The sequence below is a fragment of the Akebia trifoliata genome, chromosome 14 (assembly GCF_017979445.1).
Source record: "Akebia trifoliata isolate Shusen 1 chromosome 14, ASM1797944v1, whole genome shotgun sequence".
Taxonomy (NCBI): domain Eukaryota; kingdom Viridiplantae; phylum Streptophyta; class Magnoliopsida; order Ranunculales; family Lardizabalaceae; genus Akebia; species Akebia trifoliata.
Window position 1 is genome coordinate 6935807 of NC_141388.1, and position 26328 is coordinate 6962134.

General features: G+C 35.6%; 2 protein-coding genes, 1 non-coding gene and 2 pseudogenes across 3 annotated transcripts; 4 read left to right on the plus strand and 1 right to left on the minus strand.

The window, feature by feature from the left end:
• Window positions 1-2213: 2213 nt before the first annotated feature.
• On the plus strand, window positions 2214-4449 carry LOC147385895 (UDP-glycosyltransferase 73C3 pseudogene; annotated as a pseudogene).
• A 2869-nt stretch (window positions 4450-7318) lies between these two features.
• LOC147385896 (UDP-glycosyltransferase 73C6-like) lies at window positions 7319-9001 on the plus strand. The gene has a single exon (XM_086423438.1). It carries the CDS (start codon window positions 7371-7373, stop codon window positions 8880-8882), a length of 1512 nt encoding a protein of 503 aa, XP_086279564.1. The 5' UTR covers window positions 7319-7370; the 3' UTR covers window positions 8883-9001.
• Window positions 9002-14394: 5393 nt separating this feature from the next.
• LOC147385897 (UDP-glycosyltransferase 73C4 pseudogene) lies at window positions 14395-16000 on the plus strand (annotated as a pseudogene).
• A 1281-nt stretch (window positions 16001-17281) lies between these two features.
• On the plus strand, window positions 17282-17353 carry TRNAP-AGG (transfer RNA proline (anticodon AGG)). Its single transcript has one exon. It is a non-coding gene; the product is annotated as a tRNA-Pro (tRNA).
• Window positions 17354-18229: 876 nt separating this feature from the next.
• On the minus strand, window positions 18230-24045 carry LOC147385899 (uncharacterized). The gene is made up of 15 exons (XM_086424659.1): window positions 23034-24045; window positions 22328-22423; window positions 22125-22206; window positions 21978-22037; window positions 21846-21898; window positions 21581-21747; window positions 20796-21006; window positions 20606-20663; window positions 20448-20504; window positions 20104-20349; window positions 19444-19508; window positions 19257-19313; window positions 19081-19174; window positions 18734-18874; window positions 18230-18643 (listed from the first exon to the last, which is right to left on the minus strand). Exons 1-15 carry the CDS (start codon window positions 23714-23716, stop codon window positions 18533-18535), a joined length of 2181 nt encoding a protein of 726 aa, XP_086280785.1. The 5' UTR covers window positions 23717-24045; the 3' UTR covers window positions 18230-18532.
• Window positions 24046-26328: the final 2283 nt, after the last annotated feature.

Here is a 26328-nt window from a genome sequence, read left to right on the forward strand (position 1 = left end):
TCCTATGCAGGGCATGTATGCTCTTTGAACTTTGTGCATAAATCTCTTTCTTTACTTTTCCAACAGCCATGCGAATGCAAATAATAATGAATTTCTATTGCTAACTAACATTTCAAATTAATCTATCGTTGTACATATGAGTCATATTTTTATGCATGAGAAATTCATCTTTTACCATAAAAGATATATATATATTTATATTGTTATGCTTTTCACCTCTCTCAGATTCATGAACTTATTATTCAGAATTGTAGATTTGCTTCATCAAGAACCTGATTTTTAATTAAAATAATTATTTCAAAGATACTCATAACTTGTGTCATTTAGCAACCCTTTCCTAATTGCTTGTCCTTTAAAGCATATATGGTAAATTGATTTTGTGATGGTAAATTAATTGGGGTTCTAAAATATCATCTTATGCGGCCATTTTTATTGTATGCATACCTTGATAAAATCCTCAATAACTTGTTGATTTTTTGCTTGATGTGAATCCAATGGGAATTTGTTATTTTTAATCATCTTCTTCTTCAATGTGAGTTAGCTAGAAGGATTGGAACATTTTCTTTTCTTCTTTTGGATGTATTGGCGTTCACCTTTTTTATATTAATTTTCTTGGCCGTTAGTTCATTTCTTTATTCTTTTCCAAGGTTCTAATACTATGGAGATTGTACCTATTCAATAGAAAATCATGGTCTACTCATTGTTTGTTGATAGAGAGAAATGTTTGTCCCTTACATTTTTATTTGGACACAACAAGATGAATGTCAATTGTGATTCACAATTCTAACTGTATTTAATTAGCATTGCCTATTTGACTTTATGGGTATCAATTTCTGAATTAAAAGGCCTTTTTTTTCATTGTAAATTGTTTTTTAATATATATATATATATATATATATATATATATATAATTATTATTAACAATGGTTAAAATAAGCACCTCGAATATCTTGTTATTTTTAAATATATTATTAATACTATTACCGGCAGTTACAAAAGCGCCTCTAATACATTATTTAATGGCGGTGTCCAGTAAATGTCGTTAATATGATATATTACCGACAGTTTAAATAAGTGCTTCTAATACATTATTTAACAGCGGTTCCCAATGAATGACGTTAAAAGGATCAATTACCAGCGGTTCAAATAAGTACCTTTAATACAAATTTCACTAGTGATTTCTAATAAACGTCGTTTATATTAGACATTGCCGGTGGTTAATAACCACAAGTAATAGACAAATACATGTGGACAAAGAGTTTTGTTGGTATTTCATAACCGTCGGTAATTGATCAACAAACCGTCTTAAAAAATCCATAATTGGTAATTGTTCCATGACTGCCATTTCAACCGCCACTACAAACCGTCGTTGATATGCAATACCGACACTTCTTTATTTTGTAGTGATTTCATGGAAAACTCAGATTCAAACCAAAACATTCGAAAAAAAAAAAAGAAGAAGACCTTTTTGAGCTTGATCGTATGTGTTGAAATTGGATGGCTACCGAATTTCCAAATTTAAAATTAAAATACAATGGTGAAAATAATTTTTTGTTTCTATTTTATTTAAAAAATTCTTAAAATTTTATCCTTTAAAACCCAATGATATCAGATCATATTTCTAGATGCTACAAATTGATGAAGTTAGAATCCACACTAAGGTATGTTAAATAATAAATTAATCTCATAAATTTGAATTTTATTATATGGTTCCCGACTCCAATGTTTGCTGAGTAACAAACTTGATAAAGTGAGGTTTAGTGAGTAACAAACTTCATAAAACTCGATGGGGGCATGGAATTGTCAAAACTCCAAGGGAGTTGGGTCTGTCGAGAAAATCTCTCTAAGTAATTAATTAATTAATTATTTAAATTGATATTTTGTGGGCTGTAGAAAGCCGTGCAGCATGGTGCTAGAGGAAAATGGGGCTACTGATCACGTCACTATGGGACCAACAGGCCAGACCTTTGTGCAAATGAGCGACGATCTTATACTCCATGAAGTTATACATTTTCCATGACAGCGCTCCCAGGATTCGGAACCGAACAATCACATCATCCAACCCCGTGTGGTAGGATGGAATCCCCAAATGTACAAAACTACCCTTGTTAGCTGCACGTGTCATGCAGTGGAGAATCTATGAACGTTGTGACGAAAAGAATGTGAGCAAAACATTTCTCAATACGATATTGCTATAAAGAAGACTTAAAAAAAACTTACGGAAGACGTTAGAGCTTACGTTACTAAAAAGAGTCCTGAAAAATGACGCCCCAATACGCCCCCATCATATAACCGTAAGATCATTTGCCTCGGGAAACACAAGAAAAAGATTTATGATTCTGTGATGGGGGCGTAAGTCACATTGACAATGTGACTTCTTATAAAAACTTAAAAGAGTCTTTCATGATCCATCTCCCAACAACGTCAATTTTCATTCATGGATCCACTAGCCCACCACCACCACCACCAGCTTCACTTCATCTTGTTTCCTCTAATGGCCCAAGGCCACACCATCCCAATGATAGACATGGCCAGACTCATTGCGCAACGTGGTGTGATCGTTACCATAGTTACTACACCCCTCAACAACTTACGATTCAAACCAATCATTGATCGCGCCATTCAATCTGGCCTCCCAATTCGAGTCCTCCTACTTCGATTTCCATGTGAAGAAGTTGGGTTACCCAAGGGATGTGAAAACGCTGACATGCTCCCATCACCTAAATTTAGGAAAAATTTCTTCATGGCAATTAATATGTTGCAACAACCATTTGAAAAATCACTAAAAGAACTACAACCCATACCGAGCTGTATAATATCCGATATGGGTCTACCATGGACATTGGAGACCGCTCTCAAATTTCAAATACCGAGGCTTGTGTTCCATGGCACATCTACCTTCTATCTCCAGTGCTCCCACAATATATCCCATTACAATGTTCTCGAGAGCGTCACCTCTGAGTCAGATCCCTTTGTCGTGCCGGGTTTGCCTGATCGAATTGAGATGACAAAGGCCCAGATGCCTGGAAGTTTAGCTCAACGCTCAGCAGACTTGAAGGATGTTTGGAAACAAATGAAAGATGCTGAATTAAAGGCATATGGTGTGGTGGTAAATAGTTTCTATGAATTGGAGCCTAGTTATGTTGACGAGTATCGAAAGACCAAAGAAAATAAGGTGTGGTGTATTGGTCCAGTCTCGCTATGTAACAAGGAGGCAATTGATAAGTTTGAGAGAGGTAATAAGGCCTCAATTGATGAAGATCAATGTTTAAAGTGGCTCAATTCGAGGGAAGTAAACTCTGTTGTTTATGTTTGTCTGGGTAGCCTATGTCACCTAGCACCTTCACAATTGATGGAGATCGGATTTGGCCTTGAAGCATCAAAACACCCATTTATTTGGGTGATCAGAGGGGGCGAGCAAGATTCTGAGTTAGAGAAATGGTTATGTGAAGAGGGATTCGAAGAGAGGACCAAAGATAGGAGTTTGATAATAAGGGGTTGGGCTCCACAAGTAGTAATTTTGTCGCACCCGGCAGTGGGAGGATTCTTGACGCATTGCGGTTGGAATTCAACATTGGAAGGGGTGTGTGCGGGTGTTCCAATGATAACTTGGCCTATGTTTGCAGAGCAATTCCTTAATGAGAAGCTGATTGTACAAGTTTTGGGGATAGGAGTAAGGGTTGGTGTCAATAGAGCTGTTAGTTGGGGGAAGGAAAAGAAGGTTGGAGTTTTGGTGAAGAAAGAAGATGTTGAGAAGGCTATAGAGAAACTAATGGATGGAGATGAAGAAGGAAAGGAGAGAAGAAAAAGAGCAAGAGAGATTGGGGAGATGACAGGGAAGGCAACGGAAGAAGTAGGGTCTTCTTACTTGAACTTGACACTCTTAATCCAAGATATCATGCACCAAGCAAACAAGAAATTGGGTATACATGACTAGTAGAAAACATAATGCTGTTGTTTTAAGTTGGCTTATGTGATTTTGAGAATTTTTTTTTTGTTCTCAATAATGATTTTGTTATTGAATGTTTGGGATTTGAATGGAATTTTTGTAAATTTATGTTCTACAAGTTGAGTGAACCGTGTTAATAAATTGTTTTGATTTTCCTTCTATTATATAAATTATGAGAGCATTATAAGGATGGGAAGGAAGACAAGGATTGATAATCCAATGTCAGGCCAAGATCTATATATCGCTCTCAGATCAAAAAACACGAGAAAATGCATAGAACCTACGCCACTTACCAAGATTTTATTTCTAAGATTTTTCCGTATCGAAGTGTAGGATTAGGAAGATTCTAGAGTCGGAAAACTTAGTAACCTTGAAATTCCTAACCATCTTGATATACAATCCTTGGAATTGTCTAGCTAAATCGACTGTCAAGATCCAAAGGCTATAACGACATTCTTAACAAGTGCTGACATATATACTCAGGTAATATGTGGTCTTACAATTTGATGAATCGATGACACTATAACCAAACTTTGACACATGTGTACCATCTTCCGAAGAGCTCTCACAAAGTCTAGGGTCAAAGCATGATGCAACTATAACTTTCAAAAATTCTATGAACATGAGTGACAAGGTAAAAGTATGCAATCTCGCTTAAAAAATAATACCACTCTACCAAAATTTCAATGGTAAACTTTGATAAATGAAATTTATCATTGGACACATACAATGGGATTGGAGCTAAATAAATGTTGTATCCACAATAATGATATTATTACCATTGCATGAGCCAATAATATTTTATTTTTTTTAATTAAAAGATAAAATAATAAATATTGACTTTAGACATTACTGTTCTTATTTTTTAAATGGAAAATCCTAGAGTGACGTTGTAGGACAATGTGTTTGTCACTGAGCTAATGTGGAGGTGTGCACAGAACCATAGATACTTTCATCGAGATATCAGTGAAAAGGCCTATAGTTTTGTGCGCACCTTTATGTCAGTTTAATGTCGAACACAATGTCTTGTGTAGTCACTCTAATACAACTCTTTGTAAATATTGTATACTGTTATCTCTTCCCAAATTTAGAATCGCCTAGGTCGAAAATATAAAATTCACTCTTTATGTAAAATACAAAATTCACCACTCTCATTATAATAGTAGCTAGTCAAACATGGTTTTAAAACTCATTTTGACGTCTCATCTCATCCATGAACGAGACCAAGTCATCTTAGACAAGTTTTCCAATATGTTTGAGTTGTCTCGTTCGACAATGAGACAAATGAACCATATATTATTTTAAATCTCGTCCGATACATTTGACTTATCTATCCATCTTGTTGGTGGATGATACCGAGACGTATCGGACGAGTCGTTACTATGTGAAACTTGAAAATTTTGACAAAAAAATTCGATGAGTCAAAGCTCACAAATTTTAGAAAGTGAATTTTGACGGCCTATGGCCGTTGAAATTTTTAATGATCCCCAATTCTACAGCTTAGAATCATCAAATTTCTTTCATCCTTTATTAATTTAACGGTTTCGGTCCGTCGAAAAATAAATTTGACAATGAAAATTTTGACGCCTTGGTCCGTCAAATTTTATGAAATTCGACAGCCTGGAACCGTCAAATATAGGCTTTTTTCACGTTGTGCGACTCGATTTTGGACTCCGACCAGATTTAAAATCATGTAGTCAAGTGACTTTTGCTCCAAGAAAATGGACAACTCAGTGACTGAAAGTAATAGGATTTTAAAATAATACATAAAATGTAGAGAAAAAGACATGGAACGACAATGAGATGGTAAGGTTTTGGATCATCTACTAGCAAACAGAAGTGGTTTTGGACTTTTTAACTCCAAAATAAAAATAAAATAATAAAAAGATAAAAATTGAAACTTGGCGGCAAAGTTTTAAGAACAAAGTCATTGAAAAGATTAATTAATGCACACGGGAGGAACTCATTTCTATACCCCCCTAATTTTTTCACGATACCTTAATTTCCCCTGACCTCCCTTTAATTGGTGAGATCAATGATTCAAATTGTCGAGATGGACAATTCAAGTTATTGAGATCGATTTTTGTTTCGGGCGTCGATTTCACTAGTTACAACCATCATGAACAAAAGATTGTATATCGTCGATCTTAACGTTTGACTTTGAATCAATTGAGATCAACATTCAAATTGTTGAGATCGATTTTGAGACAATGGTCGATCTCGATGTCTCAACATGAGTCATCAAGATCAACTATTTGAATTTTAATTTGTCATTTTATCAGAGTGGGCCAATAAGAATTTTTTTTACCAACTGGGTTGTCAGGCTTTAAATTATTGATCCGTCCCAATAAAGAGATGAGTCCATTAGTGAATTTAACTGTTGGTAATGGAACAAGAAATTCGTTGATTGTTAAGCCTCGAAGAAACACCTGTCAACTAAATGGCCGAAGGTGAGACTTCTACACGTCAAGTCATGATTTAGGATCCTACGATCAAGAGCATTCAAATCTCACTTAGATAGATTATAATGCTTGGTGAAGCATAGTTATCATGTGAGAAAAATTGCACATCACACCGTACTATGATTTAAACTTGTGTCATAATCTCCAAATATGATGTAAACAAAATGTAATACTATATGATAACAAACAAGATGTCATCACATGCTATAGTAAGTAATTTTGAATTCTGATAAAATAGATAACAAACAAAGGCAAATGTACACAATTCCATCTGAAATCACATTTGCACCATAAAAATTTAAATTAATCAAGCTAAACTTCAATATATAGGTTAACCATTGGTAGACCAAAAACGCATGAGTCAAAAGAAATATATTAAAATTTATTTTTATATTCAAAATTTATTTTAATATTTTAAATAAATAAATAATAATATTTATCTTTTGTTCTCCTAAAAAATATTAAAAAATAACACCAAAACTAATTAACTGATTTTCTGATTATGGAATTGATGTTTTTTTTCGTTGATCGGGCCGATTTGATGAATTGACTTGACATTTTTCAAGTTGACTCGATGAGTTGGTTCCATTGAGTTTTGTGGCCAATTCACCTAAAAAACTACCCAAAAGACGGTTTTTTAATTTAAATTATGCTGGTAACTACACGCAGCATGCTTGGGAGGTTACCATTTTTAAAACATTCAATCCCGTAAGAGACTTGTCAAGCGGATCGTAATCTTTCAAATCCGTGCTTGCGTTAGAGCTTACGTAATTATGTTATTGAAGTGCTGGAACTTGAGACTTTATCTAATGAGGACAGAATTGGTCCCCTTCTATAGGCTTTCTAAGTCTTATTAGTTATATTATATATAGTTGGTCCTCTGGGCAAAGTGCCACTTATCCAAACTTTTGGACTTTTAACCTGTTTGTGATCCATCTCTCAAACAAATCTCAATTCCCATGGATTCACAAGCTCACCACCACCAACTTCACTTCATCTTATTTCCTCTAATGGCCCAAGGCCACATGATCCCAATGATAGACATGGCTAGACTCTTTGCACAACGTGGCGTGATCGTCACGATTGTTGCTACCCCTGTCAATATCTTACGATTTAAGTCCATCATCGATCGTGCCATACAATCGGGCCTCCCAATTCGAATCCTACAACTTCGATTCCCATGTGAAGAAGTTGGGTTACCTGCGGGATGTGAGAATGTTGACATACTACCTTCGCGAGAATTGATAGAGAAGTTCACCCTGGCAACTAGTATGTTAAAACAACCACTCGAAGAATCGCTCGGACAATTACAACCCATACCGAGTTGTATTATATCTGATATGTTCTTCCCATGGACATCAGAGACTGCCCAAAAATTCCAAATACCAAGGCTTATCTTCCATGGCATGTCTTCCTTCTCCCTCTTGTGCTCCCACAATATACTCCATCACAATGTTCTTGAAAATGTCGCCTCTGAGTCAGAGCCCTTTATCATCCCTGGCTTGCCTGATCAAATTGAGATAACAAAGGCCCAACTTCCCGGAACCGTATATCAAAGCTCGACAATTCAGCTTAATGATCTTCGAAAACGAATGAAAGAGGTTGAACTAACCGCGTATGGTGTGGTGGTGAATAGTTTCCATGATTTGGAACCTAAATATGTCGAGGAGTATAAGAGTACAAAACAAAATAAGGCATGGTGTATTGGACCAGTATCACTATGTAACAAGGAGGGAATTGATAAGGCTGAGAGAGGTAACAAGGCATCAATTGATGAGAATCAATGTTTGAAGTGGCTCGATTCGAGGGAACCAAATTCTGTTATTTATGTTTGTCTTGGTAGCCTAAGTCGCATGACATCTTCTCAATTAATGGAGATCGGGTTAGGCCTCAAAGCATCGAAACACCCATTTGTTTGGGTGTTCAAAGGCAGCGATAGATATTCAAAGTTAGAGAAGTGGTTACATGAAGAAGGATTCGAGGAGAGGAACAAAGATAGGTGTTTGATAATAAGGGGTTGGGCACCACAAGTAGTAATATTGTCGCACCCATCGGTGGGAGGATTCTTGACGCATTGCGGTTGGAATTCGACATTGGAAGGGGTGTGTGCAGGTGTTCCAATGATAACTTGGCCTATGTTTGCTGAGCAATTCCTCAATGAGAAGCTAATTGTACAAGTTTTGGGGATAGGAGTAAGGGTTGGTGTCAATAAAGTTGTTAGTTGGGGTGAGGAGGAGAAGGTTGGAGTGTTAGTGAAGAAGGAAGAAGTTGAGAAGGTTGTGAATAAAATAATGGATGGAAGTGAAGAAGGTAGTGAGGAGAGAAGAAAAAGAGCAAGAGAGCTTGGGGAGATGGCAAAGAGGGCAATGAAGGAGGGAGAGTCTTCTTACTTGGAGATGACACACTTGATACAAGATATCATGGAACAAGCAAGCAAGTCCAACCAAGACAAGAAGACAATAGTGGATTAATGTTTCTAGGCCCAAAGTCAGATTGAGATCACCAATAAGATTCTATTCGCATGTCATGTTGTTTTATGATTTTGATCATTTTGTTTTCTAAAAATAGTGTTTTTGCTATTGAATGTTTAAGGGGTTTTGTATGACATTTATGTGAACTCTGTTAATGACAAATAGTATGTGGTGCCCCATATGCTGGTAAGACCCTAACTAATACAACTAAAGCACTGTCTCTCATCTGTCCTACTTAAAGAGTGACCATATCTATGTTTAGGGAATTAGAGGTGTCAATGGTGGTCCTTCAGGCTTGAATTTGAATTGTATGGCTGGGGCTGGCCTATTAACAAATTATCATTGATGCCCTTTGGTCCATAGTTTTAGAACTCGTGGACATCAAATGTCAAGATAACTCTAACCCCAAACTTGATGGAACAAACCCATTGAGTCAACTTGGAGAATAGACCAAGTCAAATTGGCTTAGTTAGCTCAATAATGCAAAACACCGAGTCTGGTAAAAAATTTGACTGAGTTATTTGGTTCTGTATATAATATTTTGAGCGAGAACTAAATACATTTATGATTTAGTCTGCCGGGTTAATCATAACCTAAAAGCACTCAAGCGCCGATTCTTCAATCAAATCTATCTCACTTGAGGTTTAGAAAAAAAAAAAAAAAACTAGAAATTCAGTTGGCTTGACTTGTAAAATAATTACCCCTCAAGAAACTCGAGCTAGAGAAAGTAGTCCACTTTGGACTCAAAGCCTCCAACAACAAAGCAAGATTGGAAATGGCTTCTCATTTACCTAACTAGCATTTACCTAACTAGCGGTCTACAGTGACTCATAGTTGGATGTCAAGCACATCAACGGAATCTACGGAGCCAAAGGCGAATTGAATCCTCAAGCACACTTAAAGTGAGTAACATCAACTACGATTAACGTAATCCTGAATTATGTAAAGATAGATTATTCATCTTAGTTTTCTACTCTTTTAAGTCTCAAAAAATTAAGATAACAAATACGGTCCGAACCACATTAAGGAAAGAAGACTTCCAAAAGGTTGAAGAATCACCCGAGGGCAACTCAGCTCAAATAGTCGGCATGTTGAAAAGTCTACAACTTCAAATCCAGGTTGCATGGAATTATCCCAACTTGAAGAGTCGGCACGGTAACCAATCCTACAATTTCAAATCCTAGTTGCATGAAAGTATACCAACTCGAAAAGTAGGCCCGATGAAAAGCTATGACTAAGAGAGCTAAGTTGAATGAGGGAACTCCTAACTCAAGGGGTTGATGATGAGTCAACAATCAATGATTTAAATTTTATCTCAAACGAGTTGCATGGGGGCAACCCTCAACTTAAAAAAGTCAACAGAATGCAAAACATATCATTTGCTAATCCTAAGAAATAAAAGTTATTCTTAAGACCTTGTAGGAACTAAAATATTCCATCCTACGAATTATCAAAGTAACCAAATTGAGGAAATCAAATTTGACCCTAAGGATCCGATCCAAAAAAGGCAAGGAGAGGTTCGGCCAAATTGGCCAAACCCCTGTCTAGTACACCAAGAGGTTCGGCCTGTTTAATCTGCCCCTCCTTATAATGTGCTAAGAGGTTCGGTCTATAATTCGTCCCTCATGATGTACACCAAGAGGTTTAGCCTCTTAAGTCCATACCTCCTTATAATTCATCATCAAGAGATTTGGCCTCTTAGTCCTTCCCTCCTTATAATGCATCATCACGAGGTTCGATCTCTGAGTCCGTCCTACTTTACAACGCAATTCCAAGAGATTCAGCCACTAGGTCCGATCCCATTCTATATTCATCCAAAGAAGGTTTGACCTCCTCAAAAAGTCGATCCCTTGTTATTTCATCAAAATGAGGTTTGGCCTCCTCAAGGGACCAACCCCTTTCTATTTCATCAGAAAGAGGTTTGGCTTTTCCAAGGAGTCGAACCCTTGCCACATTATCTGAGCCTTCTCAACGTTATACACTACATGGTTCATACACCCAGACCAAGGAAAAACTCGTGCAGTAACTAAAGAGGCAATCTTATGCCAAGTTACCCAAGTAACACAACTCACACATGGTGTCTAAAGGAACCACAACTACATAGCTTAACTGAGTCAACTCAAAAATTGAGTAGCCATCGAGTTAAGACGATTACACATTTAAAATTGTTCCTCATGTAACTCATGTAAGTTACAAGAATCATGAGAAGTGTGTCTCCATTATCATTAAAGTATCATGGATTTTTATTATCATAAATGCTAGATAACATAGGTGAGTGGTTACAATTGAATTTACTACTCCCATTAAAGATCTTACTTTATAAATAGGGGGGTTTCTCTCACTCATACCCAAGGAAAAAAAGACAAATCACAAGTCGCACATAACTCTATTGCTCTTATTTTCTTCTTCTTATTCTATAACTTATATCAAACAATAACTCGATTGTCAAAGGTTTTTTCGCTGACACCACATATGTGTCTTTTAAGATTTAGATGAACGAAAAAGGCAATCCAAAAAAGGAATATTCACCAAAGAAGACAATCGAAAACTTAAAAGATCATCAAAGAAGAAGATCGAAGAGACGCATTAATTGAAGTGCATATCTCGATGAATGTGAGTTTCGAAAAATCCCCCACATATGGTATGCACACCTCCACATCAGCTCAATGTCAAATACAATGTCTTGCTCAATCACTTTAGTATTTTCCATAGTTTTATTTTTCTTACTAAATATTATAAGTTTTAAAGTAAAAAATAAAATAAAAAATTGTTAATCTGTAATCAATCGTTAACTAGTGGGGTGAGGTTTGTATTTTCACATAAATTACCAAAAGTCTTATTTATATATGTCAAGTTAAATTGTTTTTGCAATTAATTTAGAGAGTTACTATTGCCACACAAAATTTGGTCTGTGTAATTGTTTGGTGATTTACATAAGAATTGGTGTGGCAATAACAACTCTCTTAATTTAAGAGATTGTTTTAGACGTGCTATACCATCATTAAGTAACTATGTAAGGATATTTTATAATTTAAATAAAAAAATAATTAATATGAATTTTGGTGGACAAATTCACAAATCTCATTATAATAGTCCAAGAAAATAGACAACTGAGTGACTGAAAGTAATCAACCGCGGGCCACCATAAATCTTTAATAATACATAAACGTAGAGAAAAAGACATGGAACGGCAGTGAGATCATCCATCAACTAGCATACAGAAGTGGAGATTACTTGATGCACCCGGGAGGAACTTATTTCAATACCCCCATAATTTTTCTGTGATAATTAATGGTCTATTTAATAAATTTTTTATTTCTTAATTTCCTCTGACCTTTTTCAATTGGTGAAATGGACGATTTAAATTGTCGAGATGAACAATTCAAGTCATAGAGATCAATTTTTGTTTCGAGTGTCGATATCACCAATTACAACCATCATGAGCAAAAGATTGTAAATCGTTGATCTCAACGTTAATTTGAACTATAATCATTGAGATCAACATTCAAATTGTCGAGATTGACTTTGTTACAATGGTTGATCTCGATGTTTCACCATGAATCATCAAGATCAACAATTTGAATTTTAGTTTGCCATTTTATCAGAGTGGGGGCATTGAGCTTTATTGTTAGGCATTAAATTATTGATCCCTCTCAATAAAAAGATTTTAGTGGGCACATGTACAAGCATCTGTAGTCCTTTATTTTCTGGTCAGGGTCTACTTAACCCCCCTTTAATCTACAAAAAGAAAGACAAAAAATAAATAAAAGATGAGCCCACTAAACCATGAATAATTTAGTGAATTTAATTGTTGGTATCTGAACAAGAAAGATTACCTCAATTCTTGAAAATTGTTTGATTGCTAAGCCTCTAAGAAACATTTGCCGACTAAATAGCCAAAGGTGAGACTTCTGCACGTCAAGTCATGATTTAGGATCCTTCGATCAGGAGCATTCAAATCTCACTTAGATAGACGATGATGTTTGGTGACACATAGATGTCGTGTGAGAAAAGTTGCACACTGTACTCTGATCCAAACACTTGTCACAATCTCCAAATATGATGCAAATAAAATGTCATGCTATATGATAACAAACAAGATGTCATATAAAAATAATAAACAAAAGCAAAGATACGCAATTTTATTTGAAATCACATTATTTTAAATGAACTTAATCATTTAATGTACAATCATACATAGGGTTCTTGGTATTGAAGGTCAAAAAGCTATATACCATCAATAGGAGTTAAGTACTACACTTTATAAACATTGGTTGGATTCAAGCCTTTTTCTTGACAACAAATCTTAGCATCCATTATTGAAAATTAACAATCAAGCTAAACTTCAATATCTAGGTTAACCATTGATAGACTAAGAACGCATGAGTCAAAAAGAATATATTAAAATTTATTTATATATTCAAAATTAATTTTAATAATTTAAATAAATAATAATTTTTATCTTTTGCTCTCTTAAAAAATATTAAAAAAATAACAGCAAAACTAACTGAATTTCTGATTATGGAATCGATTTTTTTTAGTTGATTCGAGGGATTTGATGAATTTGACTTGACATTTTCCAAGTTGGCTCAATGAGTTGTTCCACTGAGTTTTGGGGCCAATTCACCTAATTTTAAATTTTAATTATGCATGTAACTACACTCAACATCCTTGGGAGGGTACCATTTTTAAAAGAGTCGTGATGAATGCTCACAGTAAATCATACACGATCTGTACGGGGTTGACGTGGCAAGGGCACATAATCATAGATCTTTTTGTTCGGGATACACAAGGAAAAACATCTACGGTTTTGTGCTCTTGCCACATCAGCCGCGAACAGACCATGAATGATTTATTGCATGCATTCATCATTAGTCTTTTTAAAACCATTCAACCACGTAAGAGACTTGTTAAACAGATCAGAATCTTTCAAATCCGTGCTTGAGTTAGAGATTATGTTAGTAAATTGTTGGAGATCGCACATGATATGCAGTCTGTATGTGATTGACGTCAAAACTTACAGACGGGCAGATTTACAGTGGGGGCACTTGCCCAAACAAGAACTTTCAAAGCCTATGGATCAGTGAGCGACAGATTTCAGGAGCAGCTAAAAAAAAAATCTGTCACTACTGCCCTCACAAAAAAAATTCCTACTCTTGATTATCCCCCAAACATGGGAAAAATCCTATCTCCACCCCTGCTTACAGACCGTGTATGATTTACCATATGCATTTATCATTATTCAATGTTGGAGCCTATAAGGACAAACTTGGTCCCTTCTTTAAGTATACATTGGAAATTGGATTTTATATAAAAATGCCCTTAAAAATTATATTTTATCAAAATACCCTCAAATTCCAATTTTCAAAGTGTATTTATTGCACTTTAACGTGTGCCCTTAGTCCCTTAGTTATATTATATATGGTCATCAGTTCCCTAGGCAAAGGGCCGCATCCAAACTCTTGGACTCTTAACATGTTTGTGATCCATCTCTCAACAAATCTCAATTCCCATGGATTCACAAGCCCAGGACCACCACCAACTTCACTTCATCTTATTTCCCCTAATGGCACAAGGCCACATGATCCCAATGATAGACATGGCCAAACTCTTTGCACAACGTGGCGTGACTGTCACGATTGTAGGTACCCCTGTCAATATCTTACGATTCAAGTCCATCATCGATCGTACCATACAATCGGGCCTCCCAATTCGAATCCTACAACTTCAATTCCCATGCGAAGAAGTCGGGTTACCTGTGGGATGTGAGAACCTTGACGCACTACCTTCACGAGAATTGTTAGAGAATTTCATCCTGGCAACTAGTATGTTACAACCACGACTCGAAGAATCGCTAGAAGAATTACAACCTGTACCGAGTTGTATTATATCTGATATGTTCTTCCCATGGACAACAGAGACTGCCCGAAAATTCCAAATACCAAGGCTCATCTTCAATGGCACTTCTACCTTCTCTATCCTGTGTTACCACAATATACTCCTTTACAAGGATCTTGAGAGCGTCACTTCGGAGCCAGAGCCTTTTATCTTCCCGGGCTTGCCTGATCAAATTGAGATAACAAAGGCCCAACTTCCTGAAACCATATATAAAACTCGACAATGGTGTTTAAAGGTATTCGACAACGGATGAAAGAGGCTGAACTAACCACGTATGGTGTGGTGGTGAATACTTTCTACGATTTGGAACCTAGATATGTTGAGGAGTACAAGAAGGCAAAACAAAATAAGGTGTGGTGCATCGGTCCAGTATCACTATGTAACAAGGAGGTAATTGATAAGGTTGAGAGAGGTAACAAGGCATCAATTGATGAGAATCAGTGTTTGAAGTGGCTCGATTCCAGGGAACCAAATTCTGTTATTTATGTTTGTCTTGGTAGCCTAAGTTGCATAACATCTTCTCAATTAATGGAGATCGGGTTAGGCCTCGAAGCATCGAAACACCCATTTGTTTGGGTGTTCAAAGGCGGCAATAGATATTCAGAGTTAGAGAAGTGGTTACATGAAGAAGGATTCGAGGAGAGGAACAAAGATAGGTGTTTGATAATAAGGGGTTGGGCACCACAAGTAGTAATATTGTCGCACCCATCGGTGGGAGGATTCTTGACGCATTGCGGTTGGAATTCGACATTGGAAGGGGTGTGTGCAGGTGTTCCAATGATAACTTGGCCTATGTTTGCTGAGCAATTCCTCAATGAGAAGCTAATTGTACAAGTTTTGGGGATAGGAGTAAGGGTTGGTGTCAATAAAGTTGTTAGTTGACGCGAGGAGGAGAAGGTTGGAGTGTTAGTGAAGAAGGAAGAAGTTGAGAAGGTTGTAAACAAAATAATGGATGGAAGTGAAGAAGGTAGTGAGGAGAGAAGGAAAAGAGCAAGAGATCTTGGGGAGATGGCAAAGAGGGCAATGAAGGAGGGAGAGTCTTCTTACTTGGAGATGACACACTTGATACAAGATATCATGGAACAAGCAAGCAAGTCCAACCAAGACAAATAGAAAATAGTGGATTATTGTTTCTAGGCCCAAACACATTTCATATGTTGTTTTATGTGAGATTTTATGATTTTGATCATTTTATTTTCCTAAAAATAGTGTTTTTGTTACTGAATGTGTAAGGGTTTTTGTATGATATTTATGTGAACTCTGTTAATGACATATTGTATGTGCTGCCCCATATGCTGAAAAGACCATACTAATACAACTAAAGCACTGTCTGTCATCTTTCCTATTCAAAGGGTGACCGACCATATTATCCATGTTTAGGGGTGTCAAGGGTGGTCCTTTAGGCTTGAATTTGAATTGTAAACCAAGTCAATTGGTCAAATTTGGATCTATATATAATGGGTCCGTTCAGCACCAAACATTTTGGCCAACATTTTAGCCAATCATTTTTGTCCTACATGGGTTAGAAGTTTTGGAATGAGCTGATTTTTGGTGAGGAGATCATCCTCACCAAAAATCAGCTCATTCCAAAATTTCTAGTCCCATGTTTACAAGTTGAAAAATCGTGAATCGTCCATTTTACCGAGGAGATCATCCTCACCAAAAATCAGCCCATTCCAAAATTTCTAGTCTCATGTTTACAAGTTGAAAAATCGTGAATCGTCCATTTTTTGTAAATCATTTTTGATGGGGTTAGAAGTCTTGGAATGGGCTGATTTTTGGTGATGATGATCTCCTCACCGTAGAGATCATCCTTACCAAAAATCAGCCTATTCCAGAACTTCTAACCCATGTTTTGAAGAATGTTTTGCCAAAATGTTTGGTGCTGAACATTTCCCATATATAATAGATCTATATATAATATTTGAGTAAAACAAAATACAAATGTTTTTATTTATTTGAAATATTAAAAATTACAACTCAAATATTTATAAATAAATGTAATTTCATTTGATTCATTCGAGCATGAGTTTTAAAACTATGATTTAGCTTGCCGGGTTAATCATAACCTAAAAGCACTCTAGCGACGACTCCTCAATCAAATCTATCTTACTTGAGATTTAAAAAAAAAATACCTAGAAATTAAGTGAGCTCATAAAATAAGTATTAAAATTTCAATTTCAATTTCAACAACAATAATTTATATTTAAAATTAATACATGATAAGGAATATAGTCGTTTTTGGCTCACAGACAGTGCTTGCCACGTCAGTATACAAGTGTACTTTTGTAAATTAGTAATGTCATTCAATACACGTGGGTACATGTGATTGGTGGATACCAGACTTCTGTGAGCAAAAAACATTTCTCAAGGAATGTGAAAGAGTAGTCTACACGTCACTTTTTCAGGGGGTAATTTATCATGTTGTCCATTCATATTAGTTTCGGTTTCTCGTTATAGTCATATATTTATATTTATATTTGTATATAGAAATCACAATCGGGCATTTGGTCTAGTGGTATGATTCTCGCTTAGGGTGCGAGAGGTCCCGAGTTCAATTCTCGGAATGCCCCTTGCTTTTAGTTTTATATTTTTTACTCCTCAAGCAAATGTTGAACTTCTTCAATTTTTCTGAAAATTATGATTTTTTTTATTATAAATTTATTGGCTAGCCATTGAATAAAAAACATGTTTTATTATTTTTATAGACTGAATCAGTTCTAACCTTCACCTCCATCTCTCAAAATCCTAACTCTAATGAACATTTTTTTAAACAATATTTTTATAATTTCTGAAATTTTACCAAATAATTGTATATTGATTTCTATAGTCCCATACGCCATGGTTTTAAAACTCGTCCGATTCGTCTTGGTATCGTCCGCCAACGAGATAGATTGACACGTCATCTCAAATCTGACATGTCTCTTAAAAGTCAGTCGATTGTGTCATTTTTGAACAAGACGACCAGAATAAATCAGAAAAAAAAACTCATCCGAGACGGCTCACTCTCGTTCGTGTACTGTGGAACAAGGACACAAGAATTTCTCAACTCATAGAACTGAATGTAGGATAAATTTTAAAGAACAGTGGAAAATAGGAAAAGTTAGGTATCAATTAGGATCAACCGGTCTAGCCACTAGTGGGATCATCACATCACGATATCAGCATAAGCCACCTGAAGCTCATCTGAGCCACAACCCATCCCTGATCCACCAAATCTCAGATTGTTAGTAAATCAACCAATGGTTGCAAATCAAACCGACGAATGAACACCAAACAGTATGGAAGTTCTCATTATGTCCTTTAGACAAGAAACTACAAGAAAGAACATTTGTATAAAACAAAGAAATTTGAATTTGTAACAAATCTGGAATTGCTTTGGATAAGCAATGAGAGACTTCAAAACCATGTTTAAGTTAAATGATCAAATCCACAAAATATAAAAAATAAATGGAACATTTCTGCAAATCAACACAATTAGTGCAGAGCACTGCTGCCCGATTATCAAAATAAAAAAAGTTTCATCAGCTTGTTTTTGTCATCTTGATCAGTTCCAAGTTTCATATCTTCATCTACTGGGGGGGAGGGGATGGCTATCACTTTCTTCTTTACCCCTGTTGCTATAAAAATTATCATTCCTGTACATGACCCACACAGATCCTTCTTTGCACATTCACAAGTGAAAGGCATAACAAAAAGTGGATCGATCATCCACACATTCCATCCAAAATTTCCCAAGAAAATACACCATATCAGCTGCTGTTGGTTGATTTATTAACAATCCGACATTTGGGGACTGGCTTCCGTAGCATATTAGTCCCTTGAAAGGTCATCAGCGGGTAGTTTTTTCTGTATTCGATCAGCTGCAACACATACATATTGAAATTTTAAATTGCAGTCAAATACAAAACCATAGAAACACAAGTGCATATACATTTTCACTAACCACTCACCTGGTCTTGGGTTATCTTATTGAAACCAAATTTATCTGTCCATATCGATTCTGCTTGGTAGGCAGCTGGGAGCACTATATTTCTTACATTCAAGAAGGCCAACAATCTCTCAATGCAAGACAACAGCGACTGGAAGTAGCCCTGTGAAAGGGATCAAAATCTTGCATCAAAAGATGGTCTTGCATACAAATTTAAGTGTAGTATCACCGTTTTGAAGATTAGGAGCATTTTATGATACATGTACGATTTGAACAACGTTGATGGGTCAGATGACTCGGATCAAACCCGAATTCTGATCCAATTGTTAAGAAATAAAAAAATTTATCAACCCAACTCAATAGCCTCACCTTCCCTTGGTTGTCACTACAAGTAGCAACTATAGGAAGTTCAGCAACTTCTAGTCCAAAAATCCGAATCACTCCAGCTGACACAACAGAGGAGCTGCAAGAAATAGAGTGGATGATAAGACAATATTACAGTGAAGTAATGCTTATAGCACACATAAGAGGTAATTCTCACTCACTTCACTGTCAAGACCGTACAATACATTCCCCCAAATTCTTCATCCCTTGTATTCCTTCTGTAGAATATTTAGTATAGGAAGAAGAAAGTTAATTACAGAGCACACTAAATAAGAAAAAGTGAAAAACAAAAACTAAAAACTAAAGAAAAAAAAAAAAAGAAAGAAAAAAACCCAAACATACACTTACCCATAAATCATGGAAGGGATAAGGTTGTGGTTTGTTTTTGGATCTATTATTGGATCAAAGCGGTCCTATGAACAAAGATTTGAGAGAATATTAGCGACAGTAATGGTAGTGGCATTTCTATCCAATATATTAAAAGAAAAGCATAAATGCCTTAAGTAACAAAAAATAAAACACGGTCGAACTCAAATAAATAAATATTTTGACGACATCCAACAACCTAGGGAAAAAAAAAGAATAAAGATTGTGTGACGCCCCCCCTCTGACATACGCCCTCTGATGTGGCATGTGCTAGAGCTGTAGATTTGTCCTCGGGATACACAACGGCACATATTTATGGGGATGTACAGTTGTGTATCCTGAGGGAAAAAAAATCTAGGGTTCTAGCCCATGCCACATCAGAGAGTGTATAGGAGGAGCATATGTCAGAGGAGCATCAGAAAATCACAACTCAAAAAAAAAAAGAAAAAGCTTATCTAGCTAGCAGAATTTCAGGAAAATAGTGTGGCATTATCACTGATCACAAGTGCAAATGATGATTTAAGAACAGTGCATAATCATCATGTCATTCATCACGTTATAATAGGTACTTTTACAATGTGACTATTGTAGGAAACTACTGAAGAACCAAAGAATCTTGTCACAGCACGGACAACTACTTACATGGAATATCGCTGCAGCCTTTGAAAGCAAGAGTATACTTTCAGGAGAGTTAACTTTCCCACTAAGAAGGCTCCATCTTATATCAAGATCAGCCTCATTATTTGAAAAAATTTCTTCGTGTTTCTTCTTTATAACGTTTGAAAGAGAGTCTGGAAGCTTTTCTGATCCACGAACAAGTAGCTTCTGCAAAACAATATGGACCTTACTGCAGTCTGCGCAGCAAAACCACTTCCCCTTTGGTAATTCCTGTTATATTTATGTAGGTAAGATTATTATACAGGTAAGATGAAACTCTAAATAAGCATAAAATAACAGATCATTAAGAAACACACACACACACACACCTTTAGATCCGCCATTTCATGATCCTTCAAACAGCCAACATGAAATCCCTTCTCACACTGGAGAGTAAAAAAAGGGGGGGTTCAAATTTGTACACTGAAAATTAGGTGTAAAAAGAACTCATATAACAAATGGGGGCATGAAGAGAACAGAAGTATACTTGATCACAGAGAATAACTGTGCGTGAACCAAATCCAGATTTGGTAAAATCATCGTGCCTACAAGCAAGATACAAAAGCATAAGCTCAAGCATAACCAGAATGACAAAGGATGGGAATCAGCACAACAAAAAAAAACCCACTACTATGAAGTAAAAATTTATGTCCAACAACAAGCTTACTGCAGCCCACCTGCATAAAACACATCCACCGGCTTCAGTCTCTTGTGTTTTGACAATCCGAATGCATCGCTTGGATATTTGTTCAATAGAGTCAACTCCAGAAACTCTCCCGGCAGCCTTTGCATTGGCATTATACCCGCAGGATTTTTCCCTGTTATACATATTTAAGCAATATGGGCAGTACCATTTACCATTTGGGATGCTTGACAGTTGCAAACAATCTGTGATAGGAAAATGAGGATGCAAGTCAAAACTAGTACATCAACAAGCCAAACATGCTGTCAATTTGGAAATAAATGGAGTAATGAGAAGCTGTCTCTTATTGAATCAAGAGTATAACCTTATGGTCATGTGGTACCTATCACTGAGAAGAAAATAATAGAACAGTGGGCTGGCAGATTCTAAGAAGCAACTCAGTTATAAATATTAAATTAATTGTACAAGACTAAATCAAGAGATGAGAGTGAGAGAGAGAGAGAGAGAGAGAGGCAGAAACATAAATGTACAACCAAAAATCAGATGGATGAGAAAAGATTGAAATCACAAAATAAAGGTGCAAAGATTGAAATCACAAAACTGTAGCCTGAAGATTTGGAGGTTGTCATCCTATTTCTTTTCAACTTTTTTTATTTTTTATTTTTAGTATTTAATATTTTTCTCTTTTAGCAAGCTAGCACTAAATTGGATAGTTCATAAAAATTAATTAAACTATAACAAACCTTCTAATAATTGGAGCAATCAAAGCAGTAGAAATGTGATAAAAAAAATTGAACGCTGGAGAGTGAAATTCTTCACCTCTGTGAAAAGCCTTGGGACATCCATCATAAAGAAAAAGATCCCCGATGTCTGCGCATATGCTGCAAAGGTCATCATTGTCATAGACAGAAAGTTTCCGCTCCCTTGATAGAGATACTGACAATTCATGAAGCGACACCCCATTGGAGGTGTAAATGTTCAAATAACTGTAGAAACACAAATAGGCATAAATCAAAATAAAATAAAAATAGAAACAGAGGGGAGTTCAATGGTAACTGTCAAAATTTTCAAGTAAGTTACTTACGGTTTGCGTCGTGAAGCACAACCAGCATGAGCTTCAAACACTGAAGGGCTAACCTGTTCATTAAATAAAATAATGTCAGCATCTTTAGCATATATTCAGTGATCAGTCATTTGGGACATAGAAAACCAATACCTTATCTTTGCAGCAATGGCAGAATATAGCAAAACCCTTTTTATAACCCTCAAGCAATTTCTGTATGAAAAAAAGGAATTATTATTTTTATAAAAAGAAACATAGAAAAAAATGCAACGAAAAGAAAATAATCTTCATTGCAACAACCTTCCCACGACAATAATAAGCTAGTTCAGTTCCATCAGGTAATCCATCTTCCTCAAAGACCAACTTATGCAATTTCAGATGCCTTGAGAACAAATATCCAAATACAAGGTTTAGTTACTTGTCAAACAGAAAAACTTAGCAAGACAAAACATAGTAAATGGAACAATTCAGTATTGAATTTAAACAAAGAATGGAGTACCAACTTTCTTGTTATCTTCCCTTGACTGCGTTTATTCTGTAGCGAGACATTCTCTGAATAACTGTCAAAGGACTTTGGAGTTAAACTTCGCTTTGACAACCTGAAATAACCCATACATATTGTCAGACAACTCCAAAGAAAACCCAAAAAGTGGCTTCGACAACCTGAAGTAACCCATAGATAGAAATACATAGAATAGAAACATATCAAAAGTAAAAAAGTTGTACATTTTACTTTAACAAGAACCAACTTTTGAGAATTATATAACCGAAGGACTGTCTAACCTGAGTATTACTTTCAATATTCGGAGTTGAGGAACATAAAACAATCAGAGTAAAAAGTTTAACAAACAAGAAACCTTTCCAAGATTCTCCCATGATAATAGTCCTTAAAACCTCCTACCATTGGAAACCAATCCCCAAAATCCAAAATGCTTCCTATTTTTCCCCCTTTTTCATAAATTTATCTAATGTGAATTGAGACATACATATGCAGTATACATATAGCATGATATTAAATGATATTTAATATGAACACATTTTCTTGTTCAAGCAAAATCTTAAAATATTCCAAAAATAGTCACCTCGACACATCTATGATCAAAACTAAGTAAATCATAGTTACAACTTGCACCCATTGTAGCCTGAACAGAATCCAAAATTCTCTAAAACATAATTGAATAAGGAACCACAGTTGAAGGAGACTAATACCTAGCATTAGTACCATCCCTACAAGCACGGCTTGCTGGATATTTCCCATTATTCGTTTCAGTTGTTTCGTTCTTGCAAACATCTTCCAATACTGCAGAGCTACCACTCGACATGGCTGCTTCCGATATCTCCATTGGCTCTGTCTCAGGTTTCAAAGCAGAGTGAGTAAAAAGACTCTGAGATTTCTCCAGTAAAGCATTCTGTACCACCATATCGTCATTAACTGCATTTGAGATTTCAGTATCAGTTCTCTCTTCTTTGGTAGATTTTGCTGCATTGTTGACAGGATTTCCTCCAATTGGAGATTTCGTCCAATCGGTTTTGGGCTTTTCTGCGGTTGGAGATTTTAAAGAATAGCACATTGGGTCCTCTCCACTTGTGGAATTTGCAACATCGACATGATTCTTGGATTCCTCAAGGCTTGAAGACTTCACCGATTCATTCAAGGGATCATACTTGTTCTTCGATTCTTCCTCGGCAACAGAGCTCTTTAATCTCTTATTGCTCGAATTCCTTGAGTCTCCATTGCTAGAAGGGCTACTCTGAAACATTGTCGCTCGATTCCAACCAAGCGAATTGTTCATCTCAGATTGAACCTTTAAAAGCATAGAAAAGTCGCGTTTCAAACCCGTATGAGGCCCAGAAAACAACACGACCGAATCCGAATCGGTGTTGTTCTCCATGAGGCACAGATCAAAGATAATCTAACATAAAATAAACATCTAAAGAGAAGAAAAGATCGACTTGTTGAGTCTGAAAAATCCCTAGAAAACAAGATGAAACCTTAACTTCGTCGATTAAGAAAAAAATTCAAAGCGGAAAATCTGCAACAAGCATCATTGTGACTCCGCCATTCATATTTTCAAATCGAAAACAAATAATCAAAACTCGTCTGCAACCGAACAAGAAAGAGAAATCTAGGGTTTGCGAGATCTCTCAATCGAATTCAAAGAGAGAGAAAGAGAAGGATTCCACAATATCTTCGTAAGGGGAAGCAACGTGAGAGAGAGAAGCGGCGCGAAGGGCAGAAATCGTAATTAAACGATTAAAATAACCGATTGAGCAAAATTTAATTTTCTGTAATTGTCCAAAATACCCTTATATTTTCCTTCTAATGACCTGCCTTTACGAATGAAATTTTGGTAATTTTAATATCTTCTAACGACTTTTGGTACTTTCAAAGAGAATAGCGAGATTTTGGAAAGTAACGCGAGAGTCTAGGAATTTCTATACTTTTTGTTTCTAATTCGTACGACGAAATTGGAAATTGGTTTCTGATTCGTACGACGAATTTGGAAACCCGAGAAATATAGCAAGCTCAACTAATCCGTTGATTAGCATAATAACCAACGGTTGAGATTTGATTTATGGGTGGGCGCACATTGATTGGGTGGAAGTACAATATAATGGTGGAGCGGGAAGTACTTTACTTGGAATCGAGCGGGAAACGCAACGAACGCCACGCTGGAACCTGGCCCATATATAGCCTAGCCGTTGGGATGTTGTAGTTTGAAACTTTGAACTTTGAATATATAATAGGTAGTATTTGTGGATTTATCCGAATTAATCAAACTAACTCCACATTGAATAATTGCTTAATCCAAACTTCACTTATCATTTAAACTATACAGTCAATAATGGCATAATTAGGTCAAACTATTTTCGTTGTAAATGTTATATTGGTCATTATAAAATAGTAGACGAGCTATTCTTATTAATAACAAAGATCATGTCAACAATATATAAGAGAAGACCGTGCTTAAAGATGTCACTAGTTTGAAAATATAGGGATATCTGAGATCATTTGGGATATTGGTATGCATAGAATCATAAATACTTCTCACTCGTATCTCGATGAAAAGCATTTATGGTTCTATAGACACAATCATATCAGAAATGTTTGAAACGATGTCGATTTCCATGTTACTTCAGCATTTTCCTATCTCAAATGTTCACCGAAAGATGGAGGGATATGTCTAAATCACTCTAAACAAAATCAAATTGACCTAACAAAATATATAATGAATTTTGGTTTTTATTGAGAATCAACTAATGGGTGGCATGTGTGTTTTCATATGGGTTACAAAAAATCGTAAGAGAAATTTGTAAGATAAATATATTAGTTTTATATTATTTAAATATTTATTATTTAAAATAATTATCTTGTAACTAATTATCTTATAATCTATCTTAATTAATTTATAAAAATAAATTATAAATTTCTATACGTAAATATATTTTAATAAATAATTGTAAATCAAGCTAAATGGTTCATCTCATTCGAGACGAGATCTTATCCGAGATAACTTAGCCTCATCCGTGAATGAGATGAGATGTTAGAACGAGATTTAAAACAATATTTCTATGGTGATTTGTAAGGATTTAAAATCAATCATAAACAATTGTAATCCTGAACAATCATGTACTATTAAAATTCTTTCAAAATTATCTTCATGAAAATTTTTAATCAACTATAGATGTATTATTTTTAAAGGTTTTTGGTTGTCCATATTACCCCAAACCCCTTTTCGTGTCACTACACCAAAAATAGACTCAATTTTTCATAATCATTCAAATCTTAAGATTTATATTGGTGTTTGTATCTCAATCCTTCACAAGAAACTATGACCTTAGAAAATATGGGACAAACGAGGGTTAAAAAGCTCCTTGAAATAGAAATTCAAAACTTTAAATCCATGGAAAGCTAACATAAAAGGCTAAAATATTGCATATCAAGCAAGACAATTTTCAAGTACACAAAAATAAGCAACAAGTAATATAAAGGATTCTCATGGCAATACCTCCATTTCTTGGGAGAAATAATGGTCGAAACCGTGGATGAAATGCTACAAATCAAATTAACAAATAATTAGGGTTTTAGTGAATCACTTAACTTTTTTTCATGAGTAAGACCAACAAACCTAGAAAATTAGGGAAGAATCCTCTCCACTTTAGCAATCTTCTTTGTTTCTCCGAATTTGCAAGTATTGGACTTTGAAGGAAATAAGTTGATAAGAACTCTAAAAAATCATCGTTTTGTCCATCTATTCATAAGAATCAATGGTTCAGATGGTCGAACCACCGATTTGACTAAAATCATTGTATCTGACAACTGTTAGCCAATTGGATTTCCATCAAATAAATAAGAAATTTTTATTGTACCAAGAAATATTTATTAAGAATATCAAATATGATAAAGACTGAGTATGGATGATACTTGTCGACTAATGTAAAATGCATATAAACAGCTATGAAATTATGTGTCATTTAGATCATTTTGTTATTTTGCATTAAT